This window comes from Rhamphochromis longiceps, linkage group LG10 (assembly GCF_057381845.1).
Source record: "Rhamphochromis longiceps isolate RC_006_pf linkage group LG10, R_longiceps_female_GT1.1, whole genome shotgun sequence".
Taxonomy (NCBI): Eukaryota; Metazoa; Chordata; class Actinopteri; order Cichliformes; family Cichlidae; genus Rhamphochromis; species Rhamphochromis longiceps.
In genome coordinates this window covers 15,202,247-15,214,241 of record NC_140566.1, presented here as the reverse complement: position 1 = coordinate 15,214,241, position 11,995 = coordinate 15,202,247, and the positions used below count along the sequence as shown (strand labels likewise).

Below are 11,995 nucleotides of genomic sequence, written 5' to 3'. Positions count from 1 at the left end.
TTTGCGATCATTTACACCAGGGATGCCAAAATTGTTTTAGATTGAGTCCATATGCAGCTAACTTTGATCTTACATGGGCCAGACCAGTAAAACTATGATAAATGTCTAAAATCACAGAAAAACATTTTGGTGATTCATTGCTCGGGCTGTTTCCATGAATTAATTCACAGAGAATATTCTTTACTATGAACTATAAAAGCAAAACAAATAGAAATTCAATTAAAAAAATGTTAGAGTAGATAGTAGAAAACAATTTTTTTCGTCATTTAATTGTTCATTACTTACTTTGTTTTTTAGTATGAATGGCAATGAGTTGGTGGAGTCTTTATTATATGTTTTTATATGTAAAACATACGAAAATTTAGTCAAAACTCCGGATGATCGGGATGGAGTCTTTTCTGGGCCGATTCTGGGCCCTTGGCCTAATGTTTGACACCCCTAATTTATACAAAGAAAGTTAACAAAGCAGTAAATGTAACCTGAAAATAATAATGTAATGTTATCACTATACCAAAAATACTGCCAATATAATATAATATAATATAATATAATATAATATAATATAATATAATATAATATAATATAATATAATATAATATAAACCCATAAAATGGATTATTTTGAAAAACTGATTCAACCGGATGTCTCCTGTTAAACTGTTCCAGCTGGACACGCGTGGAGCAGTGAGGGCTATGGTGGGAGAGGAAGCACGCAGACCTCCAGCGAGTTTAGTAACTGTGACCGACGTGCTGCCGTGTACCCTGTGAGGAGAAGATGTCCGTGAACGAGGTGTACGTGTTCCGACCCTTCAAGCTCATCGCTCTGCTGTGCGTCTTCCTGGCGCTGTGTCTGGACGTGGTGGCTCTACTCAGTCCAGCCTGGGTCACCGCGGAGCATTTCTCCCTGTCTCTGTGGGAGTCATGCTCCCAATCGGTGGCTCGGCATCCCACGGACGAGCCCCAGTGGAGCTGCTTCTCCACCCTCACATCTGGTAGGAACAGTGTGTTTTGTTTGTTTAACAGTGCGCTGTTGCTCTTGGAGCCCGAATGCTGTTTTGTTTGTTGAAGAGGTTGAAAACCCACGACCAAGTTTTTTGTTGTTTACAGCTCAGATTGATCCTATAAACACGTTTTCGATCTGAAGGGTGGTTTTAGTGATGTGGTGTTTGTAATTATGTCATAGCGCACAGGATATATCCTGTTTTGAAATAAACAAAGAGGATACTGGACTGCGCAAACAGTCTGACTACAAGCTCTGACCACCATCCCCTGGGCAGACTTTGTTTTAGTTGGCTGCTGGTCAATAGATGAGGCATTCAGACTTCTCGCGCAGCTGATAAATTTCCTCTCTACATTCCAGATCGATGACGTGGTTTCACCGTGACAGCCTCACAGTGATGCTCAGTGACAAAGCCACACCTGACCAAGCTTTAACTGTTGATTTTTGTGACAGCTGGATGAGAACTATTTAACAAAGGGCTGGTGCTCATTGTTTTCTAATGCTTTAACTCTGTGCTTAGGTAAAGTGTTTATATGCAAGAAAGCTATGCATAATCCCTCTGGAACACAAAGAGTTAACCCACCCCAGCAAGCAGAAGGCTTTTAGTGGATTTGGAGAGACACATTCAGCATCTTCCCCTTCATCAACCTCACCAAGCCAGGACCCCCTAAGTCGCCTTTTGTCAGGCAGAAAAGCCACGTCCCCCGACCCCCATCCTTTCCCCCCAGGGAAGCAAATCCGCATTAAATTTACTAGATTTGGGAACAGTTGACTTTTGTCCTGTACAGTAAGGCTATTAGCAGGAGCTTTCATCTTTATTAAACACACAGTCGCTCACTGTTACTATTGAAATAAATAAAGGAAGACTTCAAGGATAAAATTGGACCGTTCCATTTAAGTTTCCTCATTTTGTGGCTTAAATGTTTAAAATATTTAAAATTTTTAGCTGTTGATCATTTTTCACAGGACTTTGCACATGCACCCTTGGTGTGATTGACCTCTCTTTGATATTGTGGAATGTGTTGGGGTGAATAGGAGGCGGGTTTGTTGCTCTGAGTGTCTGCAGAGCTCATTAAAACAAGAGCGGATGGGTGTGTTGAGGTTAAAGGTGCAGTTCATCCAGTGGCGAAAGAGACTAATTAGGCACGTACAAAGGTTCTCACCCTTGTTCTTGAATTTCATCTACAGTGGCAGTTCCTGATAGAAAAATTCACCATAGCTTTTTACCATCATTATGACAAATAACCAGAAGCTCAGGGAGAGACACACCCAGCGAAAATTGTGCGGTGAGCTTGTTAACCAAATGCAAATTCTCTTTCCGAGCCAAGTCGTTTAAGGTAGGGCGGGAGATCAAAGAGAGGATGCGCAATCAAGGTCGAGCAGACAAAAGATTTTCTCCTGAATGTGTTGCTGGTTTCAGTCTCTGTACCAACACTTGCTTGAACAGAGTTAAGCTCCATTCAAAAAAGGCCACGTGCTGCTTTTAAAAGCCTGGTGCTGTGGAGGTCTTTCCAGGAAAGAATGTGACGCGCAGGAAGATTTTAGTTTTACTTTTCCAACAGGAGCAGTTTGTTTGGAATATGTTAAGTAAATGTGGCATTAAAAAAGCCACTGTGGCTGCAAGAATTTGGAAGAAGCTGGCATTCACAATCACAAACTCCTGTTTCATAACCCAAAGCCTCCAAGGACCAAGGAGACATATACATAATACATAACCATAGACTGTATTTGGAAAATTTTGATTACAAACTCAGTTCCAAGAAAGTTGGAACCCTGCATAAAATATAAATAAAAATGAGTGTAATGGTTTGCAGATTTCAGAAACCCATATTTGTATTTGCAGTAGACCATAATAAACATATTGAATGTTTAAACTGAGACATTTTACTATTATATGATGGATACATCAACAGCACATCTCAAGAAAGTTGGAGCACAGGCATTTTGCAGCTACTTAGGAGCAGGTCGGTAACATGACTGGGCATAAAAAGAGACCAATTGAAAACTAGAATTTCACCCATCAAAACTGGAGCTGGACGTGCCTGGAATGGAATTAACCATGCATTTCACTGACTGAGTTTGCAGACAGGTGGAGGTAACAGCATCTACCTGCCAACCTCCTGCTTTGAAGCCTTAATGCAAGTTAAACGAGCATTAAAGAAAATAAATGGCAGAATTGTCACAAAGCTGTATATTAGTTTTAAAAAACAGATGTGTTTGTGTTCTTTTTTTTACCAGATTGCAAAAAAAAAAAAAAAGTTTTATTTTTCTTGCAAAGTTTAACATTTGAACATAGGGCTGCTGATTTGTCTCCATTTGTATGCAGTTCTTGACATTTCTGCACAGGCCTGATTTTTTTTTTTAATTCCAGAGGTTGCCACATGATACTGTCTTAGGACTAAAAATGTAGTTTGTTGACATGCACAAATATGAACAGCTAGAAAAGTAGGGCAAAAATGTAGCCAACCAGCAGGACAACTAAGATTAAATAACGTGCATTAACATGAGATTCAGCCTTGGATTTTTGCATCTGTTCTCATTACAGGGACTTTGAGTCACTAATTATGTTCTTGACGGTTGCATTCCTGATGCGGGCCTGATGGCTCGCTGCGTCATTCAGTTCTCTCTGCAGGATTAGCTCTTGTTTCGTGTTTGTCAACACAGCGGTTCAATTCAGCCGTGCTCAACTGTGAATCGAGCTTTTGTTGATGAGTAGGATGCTCCTCTTTAACCTGCATGTGTCCTGTTCTTGCAGACTGGCAGATCGCCACCCTGGTGTTGCTAGGTGTCGGTGCAGCCACGACTCTGGTGGCCTTTTTGGTGGCCGTTATTTCCCTGTGCAGGGGCACGCAAAGACAACACTACCGCACTGTGGCAATATTCCTCTTCACTGCAGGTATGTCACCTTTCCCATATATTTATTTATTCATTCATTCACTTTTTATAATGTTTGGCTAATAACCCAGTGTTTCAGCAGTTTCCATATATGCCTGTGTTTGTGCTCCACTGCTCACATTAAATAGAAGCATGCAAAAGACACAGGCGAGTGAGCCTAGCAGGCTGAGCTTGTTTTCTCTGTGGTATTGCCTCTGGAGACCTGCAGGCTGATGTGCCAAGAAAAGGCAGCCACAGAATTTGCAGACTTACCAACAAAGTGAAGTCACTGAGAGGAAAAAAACAAAAAAAAGCCACCACAGACTCCTCGCCCATAACTGCCTCGTAGTTGGACTGCTGCTTCTTGCGTGCTTTGTAAGAATTGCCCTTAGGGTAAAAATAAACTGTGACACTGATGAGAATGAATATAAATTAAAAGCGTATAATTAAAACGAACGGTCAGAGCATATTGCTCCAAATGGTATACGGCACCAAAGTGACTGACTCAAAGATTGTGCTCACTTTACTTTCAAAACGGTGATGAAGCGCAAACCACTTTCTGCTACTTCACTCGTGCCAAGTTCAAGTTTTCCAGTTTGCGAAATAAAATTATATAAGGAGCAGACAGTTTTACACTGTGCCTGTAGACCAAACCTGAAGTAATAACTGTCACATTTTAAGAAATCTACAACCCCAATTCTAAAAAGCTTGGATGCTGTAAAATGTAAATGTAAATAAAAACAGAAAATTATGTTTTGCAAACAGCATAAATCTTTATTTTATTTTATTTAATAAAGGAAACGTATTTGAGAAAGTGTCCCTTTTTTTTAAAAAAAAAAAAAAAGGAAAAATTAAGTGTAATGGCGGCAATATGTCTGTAAAAAGTTGGAACAATGCTATGTTTATCGCTGCTGAGTGGAATGATGTCCCGGTCATGTCTGAAATTGGATTCTGGGAGCTTTGAGTGCCGACGGTGTCTTTCTAAATATGTACGCAGCCATACCATCAGAGATGCTTTTGGACTGATTGCTGTCAACAAGATGGACAAGATCTCTTCTCCATACAGGGAGTGCAGAATTATTAGGCAAATGAGTATTTTGTCCACATCATCCTCTCCATGCATGTTGTCTTACTCCAAGCTGTATAGGCTCGAAAGCCTACTACCAATCAAGCATATTAGGTGATGTGCATCTCTGTAATGAGAAGGGGTGTGGTCTAATGACATCAACACCCTATATCAGGTGTGCATAATTATTAGGCAACGTCGTTTCCTTTGGCAAAATGGGTCAAAAGAAGGACTTGAAAGGCTCAGAAAAGTCAAAAATAGTGAGATATCTTGCAGAGGGATGCAGCAGTCTCAAAATTGCAAAGCTTCTGAAGCGTGATCATCGAACAATCAAGCGTTTCATTCAAAATAGTCAACAGGGTCGCAAGAAGCGTGTGGAAAAACCAAGGCGCAAAATAACTGCCCATGAACTGAGAAAAGTCAAGCGTGCAGCTGCCAAGATGCCACTTGCCACCAGTTTGGCCATATTTCAGAGCTGCAACATCACTGGAGTGCCCAAAAGCACAAGGTGTGCAATATTCAGAGACATGGCCAAGGTAAGAAAGGCTGAAAGACGACCACCACTGAACAAGACACACAAGCTGAAACGTCAAGACTGGGCCAAGACATATCTCAAGACTGGTTTTTCTAAGGTTTTATGGACTGATGAAATGAGAGTGAGTCTTGATGGGCCAGATGGATGGGCCCGTGGCTGGATTGGTAAAGGGCAGAGAGCTCCAGTCCGACTCAGACGCCAGCAAGGTGGAGGTGGAGTACTGGTTTGGGCTGGTATCATCAAAGATGAGCTTGTGGGGCCTTTTCGGGTTGAGGAGTCAAGCTCAACTCCCAGTCCTACTGCCAGTTTCTGGAAGACACCTTCTTCAAGCAGTGGTACAGGAAGAAGTCTGCATCGTTCAAGAAAAACATGATTTCCATGCAGGACAATGCTCCATCACACGCGTCCAAGTACTCCACAGCGTGGCTGGCAAGAAAGGGTATAAAAGAAGAAAAACTAATGACATGGCCACCTTGTTCACCTGATCTGAACCCCATTGAGAACCTGTGGTCCATCATCAAATGTGAGATTTACAAGGAGGGAAAACAGTACACCTCTCTGAACAGTGTCTGGGAGGCTGTGGTTGCTGCTGCACGCAATGTTGATGGTGAACAGATCAAAACACTGACAGAATCCATGGATGGCAGGCTTTTGAGTGTCCTTGCAAAGAAAGGTGGCTATATTGGTCGCTGATTTGTTTTTGTTTTGTTTTTGAACGTCAGAAATGTATATTTGTGAATGTGGAGATGTTAGATTGGTTTCACTGGTAAAAATAAATAATTGAAATGGGTATATATTTGTTTTTTGTTAAGTTGCCTAATAATTATGCACAGTAATAGTCACCTGCACACACAGATATCCCCCTAAAATAGCTACAACTAAAAACAAACTAAAAACTACTTCCAAAAACATTCAGCTTTGATATTAATGAGTTTTTTGGGTTCATTGAGAACATGGTTGTTGTTCAATAATAACATTATTCCTCAAAAATACAACTTGCCTAATAATTCTGCACTCCCTGTAGTTTTCCAAAAAGAATTCCAGTTTCCGATTCGTCTGATCTCAGATCAGTTTTCCACTTTGCCTCAGTATGTTTTAGATGAGCTTAGGCCCAGAGAAGACGGCAGAGTTTCTGGATCGTGCTCACATGGCTTCTTCTTTACTTTTGTGGATAGCACGGTGAACTGTGTTAACAGACAGTGATTTCCGTGACAGAATGATTCCTGTTTTAATGCAGTGCTGCCTGTGGGCCCGACTATTACGGGCATCCAGTAATTTTTTGGAATTTGCCCTTGTGCGTGGAGATTTCCCAGATTCTTGAATCTTTTGAAATAATGTACTGTGGACATAGAGGTATTGAAACTCTTAACAGTTGTAGATTAAGGAATATTCTTCTAAATCTGTTCCATCACTTATAGATTGGTGGACCCCATCCTTTTTTCTTTTTCTTTTTTTAGTTCCACTTATTTTTCCAGGCTTTTGTTGCTCCTGTCCCAACGTTTTTGAGACTTGTTGCTACCATCAATTTTAAAATGAGTTCATTTCTTTCATGAAACAGTAAGGTATGCTGCTGTGTGGGTGTCGAATGAGCTGGTAGGTGGATTCTGTTACCAGTTTCCTCTTGTTACAGTCTGTGTGATTAGCTAACCGAGCCTGGAGCAGATTCATGTTCAGTGTAGAAACAAGACTTGTATCATCTTTCAAAGTCACACACTCTGAATGAAAGTGTTTCTTTATTTGTTAAAGTATTTCTGTTGCAAGTTTTCTGGTTTCTGTTGCAAGTACAAACAGTATGCATTGCCTTTTAAATACAGCATTAGATAACAGTGTGCTGCTGAAGGGAAACTGTAAGGGATCTTTGTCTTGCTCTGTATCTGAAACCTCACTCACAAAGGACCACTGTGGTCGACTTAATGGCTGTGGTTTTGACTGTTAGCCACTGACGGAAAAGCAGGGGAATGCTGTGTTATCCTTTCCTATGTGTAATTACTTTAAGAGCCTTGCAAGAATACGGCCGCCACACAGGCACGCAGTCCTCGACGGAGCAACAGCAGAAGGGCTGGACTGTTAAATACCCCTTGGCTTGACTGTGACTGTGAGGTATTTACTTTCTGTCCAGAAATATGACCTCAGCAGGGAACAAGCTCAGCCTGGGCTCCATCAGCAGCACCGCAGTCTCAGGCTACAGCCATTCCTCCTTCACACCCATTGCTTCTTCCCATAGGAAGGAAAGGCGGAGTCATACTTGCACAAAGACCATTCCTCAGGCGTCACCTAGCATGCGTGAAAACGAACTGGAGTCGTTTGTGAGAGAAGGCCACAGTACCCTTTTGAACACCGACGCCTGGACTTCTGCATCCTGCGCGATGCAAAGGAAAATGATTCACAGCCCTGGAAGCTGTTTCCTCGTGTGATACCTCGTGTGTCATTGAGATGAAAAGAATAAAGATGATTGTTCCACGCTTCACCAAAAAGACGAGAGAGTGTGAGAGAGAGCTGGGAGACTGGTTTTAGTTTAAAAGCCAGAATCTGCTGTTAACGTCAATCACTCTGGGGGAATTAAAGACAGGCCACTTCAAAAAGCTTCCAGCTTCCAGCGAGCAAGAAACCCACAGGGAGGGGTGTCACACAAAGATTGTTCTCTTCAAAAGCGTCTATTTATGGAGATGACAAACTAGATAGAAAACACAGAAGCCCATGAATGCTGTAACACACTTTTTTTTTTCCCCTCTCTTAAAGCGCTTTTTGATCCTCGCAAGATAAGTGAATGCTATAAAAAGCTAATTCTTGTTATGCACGGATTGAGGCTAGATATATTTTCCTTAGATTGCGCGTCAGCCAAATCCTTTAAACAAAGGACAGAATTATTAGAGTAAAACAGCTTTTCCAAACAACCTACTTTTACTGTGGATGCTTAAATCATTTTACTTTGCACATAAGAAAAAAATAATAATTTCACTTAAAATAAACGAACATTACCAAGGTCAAAATTATTAGCACTCCTGATGCTAACAGTCAGTTGTGTGTCCTTTTTGCTGGATAACAGCCTGCAGTTGTTAGCTGTAGTTTTCAGCGTGTCTCTCACGCGTCTGCTGAGCAATCCCAGTCCATTCTTCTTTGGGGAATCTCTCCTCCAGATGTGATGGTGTCCTGTCATGGACCTTGGTCTTCAGTTCACTCCACAGATTTTCAGTAGGATTCAAGTCAGGGCTTTGACTTCTGATGTTGATCTTCTGGAGGTCGTCCTTCACCAGGAGTGTGAAGTGTGTTTTGGGTCGTTGCGTTAGAAAACAAAGCGATCACCCAGAGCCCGTTTAGCTGCTGACTGCTTGAGGTTTTCTGTCCAAATCTTCACATATCCTCCTTTTTTATTCCTTCCACCTTGATGAGATTCCCAATTCCAGATGCACTGAAGCACTCTCTTAGCATAATACTTGCACCACAGAGTATGGTGTGGGTTGTACACCTCTTCCTTCCATCTCTGTGGCCAGAGAACACTAGTTTTGTCTCATCCAACTCATCTAATCTTTCTCCAGGTTGTCCTTGGCATATTTAAGTCTAGCCTGAATTTGCAAAATAGGAATTTTCTTGGTCTGCTGCCTAACAGTCTTTACTTTAAGACTACACTTCCTGATTTGGCTCAGTCATTCACATGTCTTTGCAGTTGTTCTGGGGTCTTTAGACACGTCTCTCGCTAGTTTTCTTTCCCTAGGCTGCTAGGCTTGTTTGGTACTTTGTAGCTCGCTTTGAATTTCTTGATGATGCTTCTCACTCCAGTTTTTGACACTCTGTGATAACTTTGTGTATACATCTCCTGCTTTGGGAACATCAGCAATTCTTTTTCCCAAGTCTAAATTGATTTCTTTTGTTTTTGGCATGATGCTTTCTCCACTGGCAGCTCAAACCCTTGCTGAAGTTTTTATACTGTACTGAAAGAAAACAAGCTCTGACTTTGACTCAGTAAAAAGTTATTTTTTTTCCTCAGGATGCTTTTGTGTGTGAAATAATACTGTTATAGAGTGCAGACAGAACAAATTTATGCTTTATGATAATTCCGTCCTCGTCTATAAACAGGACGAGGCTTATTGGGGAATAATCAGAATGTGTTTGCATATAATTGTTTTCATCTATGGCTCCTCAGGAGACATTCATTTATAGTTGTTCGTGCTAAATCTTAGGCAGCTCATTGTGACGAGATCACCTCACGGAACAGAAAGGCAGAGAAGAAAATCGCTTTATATAACCATTCTCTGCTTACCTATACCAGCTGCCTCCTCACTTCTTACACTTAAGCCTCTTTTCACAAGTAACTTTTTGCCTTTACAGCCATCTGTTTGCTGTCAGATTTGTGTTTCGCCTCGAGGAGGCCCTTTAATGTCACGTTTTTGACTTGAATCATGAATTTTGGGAGAACTAAATGGCTTTCACCTTCTGAAAGCACGAGCTAGTTATGTTATAAAATGATGTAGAAAACATTAAATGGATGATTAATCTGAAAGGCTTTACTTGTAGCAGTGATTATTTTAATGGTGTTGGAGTTACTGGGTTTGTTGATTAATCGCTTGGACAAAGGACAAATGGACGATTTTAAACAAACAGTGTCTCATGATTGTCTCTGGTTTCAGTGGTTCTGCAGGCCTGTGCTCTGGTTCTCTACCCGATCAAGTTCATCGATGGAACGGTCCTGCAGACTTATCACGAGTTCAACTGGGGCTATGGGCTCGGCTGGGGGGCCACCATCTTCATGCTGGGTGGAGGAATCCTCTTCTGCCTGCGGACGGACATATACGAGGATGCAATGTACTGAACTTTGTCAGCCCTCTCTGCTCTGCTGGAAATACTTAAGAGGAGAATACAGACCCTACGTGTCCATTTCCCTTGCTGTGTTATTCTCGCTGTTATTTTTAGATAGGCCAGGGCTGTAGGAGTAGACTGCCCTCCCCCCCCCTGCACCACACTGCCCCAGCCCTACCGGTATCGGGGGCGAGGTGGTAAAGCTAAAGCGCAGAGAGCTTTCTGGACACGCTCGAGCCACCGACGCTGGACGTTTCCACTGAATCTCTATTGTTAGAGAGGAAAGCAGATTCTCAGCACAGGCCTGGATGTGCAGTGAATATTTAATAGGACTGACTGATCACGTTTCCTTTTATTTTTGTAGCTTTTCATGAGGATAAAAAGCTAGTTGTCAGTTTATTTGTGGCATGATTTCCCACTTTATAGGAACAGTGAAAACCTCACTTCCTCTCGTGTGTTAGCCGAAACATATCTAGTAACTGTAAATTACTCAGCTTTGACGTATGCTATTGAGTGTTCATACTTTTGATTTTTTTTCTTTTAATGACACCAGTTTGTCTCAAATGGAAAAATGTAAATGTGTATAAAGTATTTCTACATGAAGAATTCTGAATAAATAATTGTAGTTTTGGGAGCATTTGGAGTGTAAATTGTTGCTTTCAGTATCAAAGGTGACATGCGGACACTCTCTGCTTACACGCTGACCTTTGACTCACTTTTTTTACCGCCCCTTTTTAGACTGGACAGCAGGGAGACAAAAATGCAAACCACTTTCATTATCGAGAGGACACATTCCTCAAAGGAAAACATCCCAGGCTGTTTAAAGAGGCAGCACCAGCTCAGAGTTATGATGGGTTTTTTATTTTTTTTATTTTTATGTTTTTAGTTTTTAAGTCCGTTTAGTTTCAGTTAGTTCCCAGAGCAGATTTTCTTGTTTAGTTTAGTTTTCATTGTTTCAATGTTTTGTTTTTATTAGTTTCTGTGTTTGTTTTAGTCTTTCCGGTGATTATTGAACAGAGGCGATATCTCAGAGCGAACATTCACATTTCTTCTAATATTTAGTTTCTTAATAGCCTTCTTAATGTCTTGTCTGGCAGCTTCTGCAATCAGAATCAGAATTAAGAACCGAATGCACTGCTGTGACAAACACATTTGCTTTTACAAGACGAGCTCTATAAATTCTCTATGGGCTCCTCTTGTTCATGTTTACTGTTTATTTATTCATTCTCATTATTGTTATTTTTATTATTACTCACAGTGGCTAAAATAATCATGTCAAAGCTGAAAGGCAGGAAAAACACAAAAGTCAGAAAAAAGAAACTGGGAGAATCAGGAGGAAATCTAATAAAGAAGACAGAGTACTGGATGGTCTCCTTTGTTACTTGTACTCAAAAAAATTGCTAAATTGAACTAATTTAAAAATATATAAATTTTCCATTTAATTGTATCCATTGTAAACTGTTACATGTAATGGAATCTGGTCAAATGAAATGTACTTGATTGGTAGATTAATGGAAATATACTTGGTATAAACTTAATGATTAATTATTTGAATAAATAACCCTTTTTAAAAATATATTTCAATTGCATTTTTCTCACAATTGCTGCTTTGTGGTTATATAGGGTCACAAATGGGATTTTTCTGAGTGCAAATTCAAGAAAATCAGCACATAGATTAGAGTAAAAACACTTTTTAAAGGCAGCTGACTGTCTCAGTGAACCCATGA

General features: G+C 40.7%; 1 protein-coding gene across 1 annotated transcript; it reads left to right on the top strand.

The window, feature by feature from the left end:
* The first annotated feature begins 657 nt into the window (after window positions 1–657).
* LOC146660517 (transmembrane protein 47-like) lies at window positions 658–11,844 on the top strand. Its single transcript, XM_085420424.1, has 3 exons — window positions 658–991; window positions 3,755–3,895; window positions 10,100–11,844. The coding sequence occupies exons 1-3, from the start codon at window positions 775–777 to the stop codon at window positions 10,279–10,281; spliced, it is 540 nt and encodes a 179-aa protein (XP_085276550.1). The 5' UTR covers window positions 658–774; the 3' UTR covers window positions 10,282–11,844.
* The last annotated feature ends 151 nt before the right edge of the window (window positions 11,845–11,995 follow it).

Bases quoted from the DNA above. Each gene is read 5' to 3' on its own strand.
- LOC146660517 (XM_085420424.1), top strand. From the start codon at position 775: ATGTCCGTGAACGAGGTGTACGTGTTCCGACCCTTCAAGCTCATCGCT. The intron at 992-3,754 runs GTAGGAACAGTG...CTGTTCTTGCAG, and splicing joins CTTCTCCACCCTCACATCTG to ACTGGCAGATCGCCACCCTG. The intron at 3,896-10,099 runs GTATGTCACCTT...CTCTGGTTTCAG, and splicing joins AATATTCCTCTTCACTGCAG to TGGTTCTGCAGGCCTGTGCT.